Source organism: Carcharhinus amblyrhynchos, chromosome 6, assembly GCF_965287045.1.
Source record: "Carcharhinus amblyrhynchos chromosome 6, sCarAmb.v2.hapA, whole genome shotgun sequence".
NCBI lineage: Eukaryota > Metazoa > Chordata > Chondrichthyes > Carcharhiniformes > Carcharhinidae > Carcharhinus > Carcharhinus amblyrhynchos.
In genome coordinates, this window is record NC_137329.1 from 117975193 (window position 1) to 117987272 (window position 12080).

At 48.8% G+C, this 12080-nt stretch overlaps 1 protein-coding gene across 1 annotated transcript in view; it reads right to left on the minus strand.

Annotated features, from left to right (window-relative positions):
• ppm1h (protein phosphatase, Mg2+/Mn2+ dependent, 1H) overlaps positions 1-10434 on the minus strand; it is a 147782-nt gene extending 137348 nt beyond the window's left edge. The window contains exon 1 of the mRNA XM_080191287.1: positions 9972-10434. Within this exon, the coding sequence (XP_080047413.1) occupies positions 9972-10204 (233 nt within the window). The 5' untranslated portion in view covers positions 10205-10434. The remainder of the gene's footprint in view (positions 1-9971) is intronic.
• Between the last annotated feature and the right edge of the window lie 1646 nt (positions 10435-12080).

Sequence of the window (12080 nt, forward strand, 5' to 3'; positions counted from 1 at the left end):
AAGACATCCCAACTACTGTATTCAATCTTCTGACCAAACTGGTCAATGCCAGCCCCAGGGACACATGGTGGTTGGCACTACTGCCTCTCAGCACCATGATCCCAGTTTCAAATCTGGATTTGGGTCACTGTTTGTGTGGAATTGGCACATTTGCCCCGTGTCTGCGTGGGTTTCCTCTGGGTGCTCTGGTTTCCCCCCACAATCCAAAGGTGTGCGGGTTAGGTTCCTTGGCCAAGCTAAATTGACCGTAGTGTCGGGGGATTAGCAGGGTAAATGTGCATGATTGCTGGAATAGGGCCGGGATGGGACTGTGATTGGGACAGACTCGATGGGCCGAATTGCCTCATTCTGTACTGTAGGGATTCAGTGAATATGAGCCTCCTTTTGTCTCCCTTCAGCAAACAACATCAGCAAACATTTCTGTTCATTTCTCCCTTATGTAGCTTGTGTTTAAACGGATTATCCATTGCATCTGACTTTGTTGGCAGATTGGAAGAGTGAAACCAGGATCAGGGATCACAGTCTGTCCTCGAAAAGTAAGAGAAATGGCCTTCACCCCATGACTTGCAATAAACAGTGCAACATTTTGAAAGCTTCTTTAACTTTGTACTTTATTGCCTGGTTTGGTTCGATTGGAGCAACTCACCATTAAATCCGACTATTTTGGTGAAATGCCGCAAGTTCGGAAAGGGGGAGAACGATGGCTTCAAGATTACCAATGATTAAACTGTTAGTTATCTTTGGCTTAGCATTGTGGCATACTCGCGAGGTATTCTGAGCAGGAAAGGCCTAAATACTCCATTAATCAGCGGCATTGTTATTTAAAAATAAAACAGCAACGATCAAGCCGAATTCTCCCAGGTGAAACCACAATTGTTTTCAGAGGATATCTCAAATCACTTTGATATTCAGTAGCTTTTGAATTAATGCCGAGCAAGCCAGAAATACATAAATCTCCTACACTGTTTTTTTTTTCAAAAGTAGAGCTTTATGTAACTCTGAAAGGATTACTCTTTGAAGAAACTATAATAGCTTTGCACCAGTTTCCATTACAATCACCCGTTCTTCAGAGGCGAGCTGATCTACAATGTGAGGAATGAGACAACCAGAAATTCTCAACGCAACTCATTCTCTCGGCGAACTCTGCACTCCTCCCACTCCAGCCTATTGTACACACTTTGCCACAGTGCTTGGTCACCTTGTAGAATCCCTACAGTGAGGCCATTTGGCCCATCGAATCTGCACCCAACTCTGAGTTTATCTTACACAGGCCCTATCCCTGTAACCCGCCACATTTCCCATGGCTAATCCATATAACCTACGTGTCTTGGGACACTAAGGGGCGACTTGGCTTGGTCAACTAACCTAACCTGCACATCTTTGGAGTGTGGGAGGAAACCCATGCGGACACAGGGAGAATGTGCAAATTCCACACAGACAGTGACCTAAGGCTGGAATTGAAGCTCAGCCCCTGGCGCTGTGAGGCAGCAGTGCTAACCACCGTGCCACTCAGCAGCTTCCCTGATGCACGGGATTTTCCTGCTGTGTTCGCCCCAAGGCTGGAAAATCCCACCTGAGGTCAATAGACCTTTCCGTGGTCAGTGTCCCGCCCGCTACGATTCCTGAGGCAGACGGGACAGGAATTATGCCAATGTTTCCTTCTTTGAATAATACTCCAGTGAGGAGCTTCTAGATGCTTTACTACATAAAAGGTACAATATAAAAGCAAGGTGTTGTTGCTGTGCAGAAAATAAAACTGAAGACATTAGCAGCAGGGCTGAAACACGCATAGCAATTTAATCAGCAATGTTACACTCAAAGAATGCAAGGTGGCCCAAAAACATTTAAAAGTTAAAGTTTATTTATTTGTCACAAGTAGGCTGACATTAACACTGCAATGAAGTTAGCATGAAAATCCCCCAGTCTCCATACTCTGGTGCCTGTTTGGGTTCACTGAAGGAGGATTGAGCATGGCCAATGCACCTAACCTGCACGCCTTTCGGATTGTGGGAGGAAACCAGGGCACCCGGAGAACAGAAGAACATAAGAAATAGGAGCAGGAGTCGGCCATCTAGCCCCTCAAGCCCACCCCGCCATTCAATAAGATCATGGCTGATCTGAAGTGGATCAATTCCACTTTCCCACTTGCTCCCCATAACCCTTATCGATCAGAAATTTATCTACCCGTGACTTAATCATATTCAACGAGGTAGCCTCCACCACTTCAACGGGCAGAGAATTCCAGAGATTCACTACCCTCAGAGAAGAAGTTCCTCCTCAACTCTGTTCTAAACTGAACCCCCCCTTATTTTGAGGCTGTGCCCTCTAGTTCTGGAAACCCATGCAGACACAGCGAGAACGTGCAGACTCCACACAGACGGTGACCCAAGCCATGAATCAGAAGCGGGTCCCTGGCTCTGTGAGGCAGCAGTGCTAACCACTGTGCCACTGTGTTCATCAATTATCAATAGCAATCCAGCTTTTATCAATGGTGCAGCTACAGTCATTGCTCCTAATTGAATGAAAGACGCACGCAAGTAATTACTCCAGTATTTTATTAGAATGAACTGCAGGCTTAAAGAAAGCTTCTCATGCTTCGATTGAGATGACATTCCTGAATTGAATCATGTACACCGTGTGAATCATTTGATATGTGTGAAACCACCTGCAATATTCTCTGTCTGATTTACCAAGTCTAAGCAATAATAAGCTCTCAAGACACCCATACACTATTTTTGCGCCATATTTGATTCTTCCCTTTATCTCCAGGCATTTCCGTTTGGAAGGAAGCGAGGCCCGGAGGCATCAAGCTACGAGGAGAGTTTGGAAAAACATGGTTTGTTCTCACTGGAACGACGGAGGTTCGGCGCAACCTGATAGAAGTCTACAGGATTATGAGGGGCATGGACAGAGTGGATAGTCAGAAGCTTTTTTTCCCCCAAGGGGTGGAAGGTTCAATTACTAGGGGTCACAGTTTTAAGGTACGAGGGGCTATGTTCAATGGAGACACAAGGCAAGTTTTTTTTTTACACAGAGGATGGTGGGTGCCTGGAACTTGCTGCCGGAGGAGATATTGGAAGCGGACACGATACTGACTTTGAAGGGGTGTCTGGACAAGTACTTGAATAGGATGGGAATGGAGGGATAGAGTCCCCGGAAAGGTAGGGGGTTTTAGTTCAGTCAGGCAGCATAGTCAGTGCAGGCTTGGAAGGCTGAAAGTCCTGTTCCTGTGCTGTAATTTTCTTTGTTCTTTATTTGGGTAGAACCAATTGCCCCATTGTTCTGTCATTGATTTTTCCCTACAAGTATTTGTCCAATTCTCTTCTGAATGTTACTTCTGAATCTATTTTTACCATCCAGTCAGGCTGTGAATTCCAGATCGTTACAATGGAAAAAAAATCACGTCCCCCCACTAGCTATTTTGTCGATCATCTTAAATCAGTGTGTTCCGCTTGTCTGCCTCTAGAAACACTTTGTCTCATTGATTCCATCAAAACCATTCCTGCTTTTTCAGCGCATCTATCAAATCTACATTTAACCCCAAGATAAATGCAAAGTACTGCGGATGCTGGAAAATCTCAGCAGGTCTGACAGCATCTGTGGGGAGGGAATACGGATAATGCATCAAGTCAGGATCACCCTTCGTCAGAGCTGAGAGAAAAGAGAGTCATCAGAAGTTTATACTGAGGGTAGGGAGAGGTGGTAGAATTGGACAAAGGGAATGTAAGTCAGCTTGCAAAAGGCTGAGAAGAAAGTGTCCATTAAGTGATCAGAATGCATTAATCATAGAATAGAATCATAGAATCCCTACAGTATAGAAAGAGGCTATTCGGCCCATTAAGTCTGCACCGACCATAATCCCACCCAGGCCCTACCCCCATATCCCGACATATTTACCCACTAATCCCTCTAACCTACAAATCTTAGGATACTAAGGGGCAATTTAGCATGGCCAATCAACCTAACCCGCATATCTTTGGACTGTGGGAGGAAACCCGAGCACCCGGAGGAAACCCATGCAGACACGAGGAGAATGTGCAGACTCCACACAGACAGTGACCCAAGCTGGGAATCCAACCCAGGTCCCTGGAGCTGGGAAGCAGCAGTGCTAACCACTGTGCCACCCAAAACTGGACCCAACGCAAACTGGAGGAACAGTGCCTCATCTTCTGATTGGGCACTTTACAGCCTTCCGGATTGAACATTGAGTTCAACCACTTCACAGCATGAACTCTCCCCTCCACCCCGTCTCCATTTCATTTATTTCATCTCATTCTCCATTTTATCACTCTCTTTCTTTTCACCCTCCCCCAACTCTCCTTCTTCAGGCCAACTGCCACATTTCTCAGGCAGTCCTTTACCCAGCCGTATCTCTGTTTTGCCATTCGCACATTCTGATCACTTAGTGCACATTTTCAACACCTTCTCCATGCTTATTTACATTCCCTTTGTTCAGTTCCGCCACCCCTCCCTACCCCCTTTGTCCTGGGCTTGCAAAATCCTATTAACTGTCCCGGCTTGAGGCAATTCACATTTCTTTAACCTGTGCTTAACTCACTCTGTCTCTCTCCCCACCTGTACTGTCTGTATTTGTAAAGACTTGATTACCTGTTGAGACTCGCATTCCAACCATTATCTAGCGATTGAGTCTGTGTCTATATATGCCCTGTTTGTGAGCTCAACTCTTCACTCACCTGATGAAGGAGCAGCGCTCCAAAAGTTCGTAATTCCAAATAAACCTGTTGGACTTTAACCTGGTGTTGAGAGACTTCTTGCCATGCCCACCCCAGTCCAACGCCAGCATCTCCACATCGCAGTATAAATCTCTGCTGAGTCTCTTTCCTCTCGGCTCTGATGAAGGGTGATCTACGCTCGAAATGTTGGCTCTATTCTCTCTCCACAGCTGCTGTCAGACCTGCTGAGATTTTCCAGCATTTTTCTGTTTTTGCTCCACTTAACCCTCTCTGCTCCAAGAAGAAACACCCCAGCTTCTCTGCATAACCGGTCTCTCTTCCTTGATGCCAGTCTAGTAAATGTGTCCATGGTGTCAATTACCATTGAATCCCAGAGACTTGTGAGCAAAAGAAAAGCCCACGATATGGCACTCCGTCAAATGCCTTTGATAAATCCACATAGGCAACATCAGCCACACAAATCTTTCCATTACTTCCAAAGAACTCAGCCAAGTTCATCGAACATTACTTTAGGGTGGCACAATAGTTCGCACTGCTGCCTCACTGCACCAGAGACCTGGATTCGAATCTCAGCTTGGGTGACTGTCTGTGGGGAGTTTGCACGTTCTCCCCATGTCTGCGTAGGTTTCCTTCAGGTCCCACAGTTCAAAGATGTGCATGTTAGGTTGATTGGCCATAATAAATGGCCACTTAGTGTCAGGAGGACTAGCAGGATAAATATGTGGGGTTAGGGGGATAGGGGCAGGGTGGGATTGTGATTGGTGCAGACTCGAACCAAATTGCCTCCTCCTGTAGAGAATCTAGAATTCTCTGAATCTCATGAGCCTTTGCTGTAATGCCCCTCTGCTCCAAGGGATAGGTAGGGAGATTAAAAAACTGTGCAGTACTCAATGTGCGATCTTACCAAAGTTCTAGATAATTGCCACAAGGCTTCTTTATTCTTAATTACCATTTCTGTTGCAATAATTCCATATCCCACTTGCCTTCCTAACTGCTTGTTGTACCTGCAATGATAACAGTCTGTTATCCGGGAAGGTAGTTGAGAAGTTCTCATGCAGTATTTCAACCATTGCTCATAACCACCATTTCTTCACACAGCAGATGTTGGTACCCATTCTGCTGTTGCCATTAACATCTTCTCAAGATTTATCTGTTGTTTCTCTACCTGCCCCAATGCCATTCTCTTCTACCTCGCGCTACTACACTGTCCCCTTCCCTTTGTCCTTTAATATTGACTGCCTCTCACAAACCTTGTCTTTGTTTCTTTCCTTCTCTCCCGCTCCATCCATACCTGCTTCAATCATCCCCCCCCCCCCCTTAAATCAGTTTCCAATTCCGAGTCTCAAAATTCTGGAACCATCTACCTAACAACAACGAGAGAAGTTCTGATGAAAGGTCATCGACCTGAAAGATAGAATGAGCAATTTCTCTCTCCGCAGATACTGCCTGACCTGCTGAGAATCCCCAGCGATGGGGACATTCGTGGGACATGGGCGTCCCAGGCTGGGCTCTGCATTTATTACTCATCCCTGGTTGCCCTTGAATTGAGTAGCTTGCTGGGCCATTTCAGAGGGCAGTTGAGAGTCAACCACATTGCTGTGACTCGTGAAGTCACATGTAGACCAGACCAGGTAAAGATGGCAGATTTCCTTCCCCAAAGGGCATTAGTGAACCAGATGGGTTTTTCCAACAATCGACAATGGTTTCATGGTCATCAGTAGATTCTTAATTTCAGATTTTTTTTTACTGAAGTCAAATTCCACCATCTACTGTGGTGGGATTCGAACCTGGGTCTCCAGAACATTAGCTGATTTCCTGGATTTATAATCGAGCGATAATACCACTAGGCTAAGAAGAACCACATCGAACACTAAACATTGACTCTGTTTCTTCCTTCACAGACGCTGAGTTTCTCCAGCACTTTGTTTATTTGAGAACTCCCAGCACTTTGGATTTTAAATTTCCAGAATATATAGTACTTTGTACCATAAAGTCATAGACATGTTTAGCACAGAAAAAGGCCCCTCAGCCCTTCACTGCTGTGCAAGTCAGAGACAAACTACCCAACTATCCTAATCCCATTTTCCGTAGCCTTCTATGTTTGTATGCCGTGGCATCACAAATGCCAACGCTAAAGCTAACTCGCAAGTCTAAATATTTCTTAAATGTCATGAGGGTCTCTGCCTCCACTATCCTTTCAGGCAGAGAGCTCCAGACATCTACTGTCCTTTCTGCATCGCCCCTCTAAACTTCCTGCCTTTTATCTTAAATCTGCATCCCCCTTGGTCATTGATACATTTGATTCGATTTATTATTTAAGTTTTTAAGGTTTATTTATTCATGTCACAATTAGGCTTACATTAACGCTGCAATGAAGTTATTGTGAAAATCCCCTAGTCGCCACACTCCGGCACCTGTTCGGGTACACCGAGAGAGAATTTAGCATGGCCAATGCACCTAACCAGCAGGTCTTTCGGACTGTGGGAGGAAACCGGAGCACCCAGAGGAAACTCACACAGACGTGTGGAGAAAGTGCAGACTCCGCAAAGACGGTGACTGAAGCCGGGAACCGAACCCAGGTCCTTGGGCCTGTGACGCAGCAGTGCTAACCACTTTCCCACTGTGTTGAGTCACTATATTGGTATACAGTGAAAATTATTGTTTCTTGAATGCTTTACTTAGGGGCAAAGGAAAGGAGCAGGTGTAGAATGTAGCATTGTTAGAAAGTTTAGAAGAGTTTTAAAAGCATAGATCGAGAATGAAAGATAAAATTAGAGGGCATGCTGGGGACAGCTCACAAGAAGTCTCCATGATCTGATCTGATTCATTGTCACGTATATTGGGATACAATGAAAAGTACTGTTTCTTGTGCACTATATAGACAAAGCATACCATTCGTAGATAAAGAAAGGAGAAAGTGCAGAATGTAGTGTTACAGTCATAGCTAGGGTGTAGAGAAGATCAACTCAGTGCAAGGTAAGTCAAGGGGAAAGGTTTCTTCCTGTATATCAATGCCTCCCCTCAGTCTCCTCTTTTCCAAGTAAAACAATTCCAGTCTATCCAGTTTCTCTTCACAACTAAAACTCTCCAGCTCAGGATCTGCCCACACTATTGAATTACCAGCCTAGTAACATCACCACCACAATACAGTGGATTCTGAAGCAACTTTCACAGCACCTTCCAGAGCAGCAGGGCCAAAACTAACCATGCCGGGTAGCAGTGTCAATGTTCTACTGCACAATGAGGTTGCACCTCAGTGTACCACCACTGCAGTGCACCAGCTGCTCCCTGCACCTGTTCCAATCCAGAGTTTTAAAAAGCATCCCTGCTTCACAGTGCAGTTTTGCGAGGAGCACCAGTGCAAGAATTGAACAGTTGAAGCGGTCGATTATCTCCATTCAAGATGGAAAAGAATATTCAGGCTGGCAAGAAAATGTGGTCATTTGGGGAATGGTGGGGGGAGGGGAGAGAGAAATAGTCTGTGGGAAACGTATACAAGCCTCTAGTAAAAGTTATTGCTGTGCCAACCTGAACATGTCTACATATGCGCGCGTGCACACACACACACACACACCTTCCGCACTGACCCCTTAAAAGGGGCAACACTGAACTAGATTGCAACTTGCAATGCATAGCAGCTCCACATCATAGCTTTAAAGATCAACACAGAGCTTTCCTCCCCGCTCCACACACACTCACGTCACCTTTGGACAAGCAAATGCTCCCAGCAGGATGCAAGTTTGCAACCTGACACCCTGTGTTAAGTGTGTGGTTCTCACGTCCCACGTCATTTAAACAGGGTGGATACTGGACACTTAGGTCCTTCTCTCCAACCACAGCTCCCGCACCACCCCCCCCCTCTTCCACCTCACTGCTGCACACTTCAAACCCCTTTATCATTTTGGAAGTGGTGGAGGGGGGAGGGGGGCGTTGGTTAAAAAATACATCTGTCTCTCCCAATTCTACAGGGGCTGGGGTAGGAATACAACCACAGATATATCATATCACAAATGATAGGGAGCAATTTGATGCCTATGAGATGGGGGTAAAAGCGGTGGGGGGGAATGAGGTGGGGGTAAAAGCGGTGGGGGGGAATGAGGTGGGGGTAAAAGCGGTGGGGGGGAATGAGGTGGGGGTAAAAGCGGTGGGGGGGAATGAGGTGGGGGTAAAAGCGGTGGGGGGGAATGAGGTGGGGGTAAAAGCGGTGGGGGGGAATGAGGTGGGGGTAAAAGCGGTGGGGGGGAATGAGGTGGGGGGGATGAGGTGGGGGGGAATGAGGTGGGGGGGAATGAGGTGGGGGGGAATGAGGTGGGGGTAAAAGCGGTGGGGGGGAATGAGGTGGGGGTAAAAGTGGTGGGGGGGGAATGAGGTGGGGGTAAAAGTGGTGGGGGGGAATGAGGTGGGGGTAAAAGTGGTGGGGGGGAATGAGGTGGGGGTAAAAGTGGTGGGGGGATGAGGTGGGGGTAAAAGTGGTGGGGGGGTGAGGTGGGGGTAAAAGTGGTGGGGGGGATGAGGTGGGGGGGAAATGAGGTGGGGGTAAAAGTGGTGGGGGGGAATGAGGTGGGGGTAAAAGTGGTGGGGGGGAATGAGGTGGGGGTAAAAGTGGTGGGGGGGAATGAGGTGGGGGTAAAAGTGGTGGGGGGGAATGAGGTGGGGGTAAAAGTGGTGGGGGGGAATGAGGTGGGGGTAAAAGTGGTGGGGGGGGATGAGGTGGGGGTAAAAGTGGTGGGGGGGTGAGGTGGGGGTAAAAGTGGGGGGGGATGAGGTGGGGGGGAAATGAGGTGGGGGTAAAAGCGGTGGGGGGAATGAGGTGGGGGGGATGAGGTGGGGGGGAAAATGAGGTGGGGGTAAAAGCGGTGGGGGGGAATGAGGTGGGGGTAAAAGTGGTCGGGGGGAATGAGGTGGGGGTAAAAGAAGGGGGTAGGGGATAGGGGTAAAATTGGGGGAAGATGGAGGGAGTCAGCTGAAAATGTATGGCTCTGATCAGGTTTGAGATGAACAGGTCAGAAGTCTGCATTAGATGACAAACCAGCAAATAAAAACTGCGTTCACACATCGCCACATTTACAAGTGCGTGGGTCTGTGGTAATCAATAAGCCATTCAGAGATAGCTACACTAAAAAGCAGCAAAAAAAACAAGGTTTTGATACTAAATGTGTACACACATGTTACAATTTTTGGTTTAAAGCCGGGACATGTTTGCTGTACAGAGGGGCTCAGGACTGAGTACATTGCCACTCATTCACCGTGTAGCAATGAGAAGCTGCATCTACTTACTCCGCATAGCCCGTACCCCAGGGCAGCCTCTTGCTCTCTCTCAGTGTCAGGATGGGTCTGGCGATGTGATCCGCAGAGCACTCTATCTCATCCTGAGACAGTCCCAGGAATTCCGGCCTGCTATATGGGAATTTCAGCGGCAGCTCGGTCCCGTTGACATGTTCAGCACTGGCGTTTCCAGCCATGATGCCTCCCATGAAATTGGCCACAGCAGATTTCACCCGGGTGAGCATGTTAGTTGCTGCTGCTCCCAGGCACGTCTGCAAACCTCCTCCTCCTCCGCTCCCCTCTCTCTCTGCCTTCTCTCTAACCCCAGCAACTGATGCAGAAAAGCGACTCTCCTCCTCTTTCCCCAAGTGCAGAGAGACAGGAGGGGGAGAGAGAGAGAGGGACAGGCGGGCAGGAGAAGCCGGCAGCAGGATTCAGAGTGCCAGTGAACGCGGAAATCCAGCCATAGTGCTGGGCTGTCATGTGATAGAGACTGCGCTTTACTGAGTGACTGAGTGAGAGGCGAGGGGAGGGACGAGTGAGGAGGGGAGGGGATGGGATGAACGGGGGGGTGGTGGGGAGGGAAACGGGGGAGTGGGAGGGTAGGGGGAGGGGGTGAGGTGAGGGAGGAGGGGAAGAGAATGGAGGGATGAGGGAGGGGATGGGGGAGGGATGAGGGAGGGGATGGGGGAGGGATGGGGGAGGGGATGGGGAGGGGTGGGGGAGGGATGAGGGAGGGGATGGGGGATGGATGGGGGAGGGATGAGGGAGGGGATGGGGGAGGGATGAGGGAGGGGATGGGGGAGGGAGGGGATGGGGGAGGGAGGGGATGGGGGATGGATGAGGGAGGGGATGGGGGATGGATGAGGGAGGGGATGGGGGATGGATGAGGGAGGGGATGAGTGAGGGGATGGGAGAGGGATGAGCGAGGGGATGGGGGAGGGGATGGGGGAGGGATGAGGGAGGGGATGGGGGAGGGATGAGGGAGGGGATGGGGGAGGGATGAGGGAGGGGATGGGGATGGATGAGGGAGGGGATGGGGGAGGGATGAGTGAGGGGATGGGGAGGGATGAGGGAGGGGATGGGGGAGGGATGAGGGAGGGGATGGGGGAGGGATTGAGAAGGGATGAGGGAGGGGGTGGAGAGGGGGATGAGGGAACGGAGGGGAGGATCTGCATTGTGGCAGAGTGGTTAGCACCGTTGCCTCACAGCTCCAGGGACCTGGGTTCAATTCCCAGCTTGAGTCGCTGTCTGTGTGGAGTCTGCACATTCTCCTTGTGTCTGAGTGGGTTTCCTCCGGGTGCTCCAGTTTCCTCCCACAGCCCAAAGATGTGCAGCTCAGGTTGATTTGCCATGGTAAATTAACCTGAGTGACGGGGGATTGCAGGGTAAACATGGGGTTAGGAGAATAAGGCCTGAGTGGGAAAGTGGAAGGTGCAGGCTTGATGGACTGAATGGCCTTCTTCTGTCGGGATTCTATGGGTTTATATGAGGGAGAAGGGAGGGGGGGATGAGGGGGAGAGATGAGGGGCCTGAGAGGGAGGACAGGGAGAGGTTGAGAGGAAGGAGAGAAGGAGGAACTTTTGAGGGATTGGGGAGGGGTAGAGGAGGGTTGGGGAGAGGCAGGCAGAGGAAGGAGGGTGAGTGAGGGAGGGGAAGAATAAGGGAGAAGGGAATAAGGAAGGAGGGAAGAAAGGATGAGGGAGGGAGTGGTGGATGAACCATAGAAAAGTTATCTGCTGAAAGTGGCCATTCAGCCCATCATGTCTGTGCTGGCTGGAAACAGGAAAAAGAAATAAGCTGTTGATTTGAACCTTTTTATCTCCAGCACCTGGTCTGTATCCATGCAGGTTCGAGCACTTCTAGGAACCTTTTTAAATGAATTGAGTGTTTTAGCCTCAATCACCAACTTAGGCAGTGAATTCTGCTAAATCTTCTCTCCACACTCTCCTTGTCATGTGGCCACCAGAAATGTACTCAAAATTCCAGGCTGCGGCTGGCCTAACCAGCATTTTCTGCAGTTCCAACATTACATTGCTGCTTTTGTATTCAATACCTCACCCAATAAAGGAAAGTTTTACACTTATTTTCTCGACCACCTTTGTCCACCTGCCCTGTCAC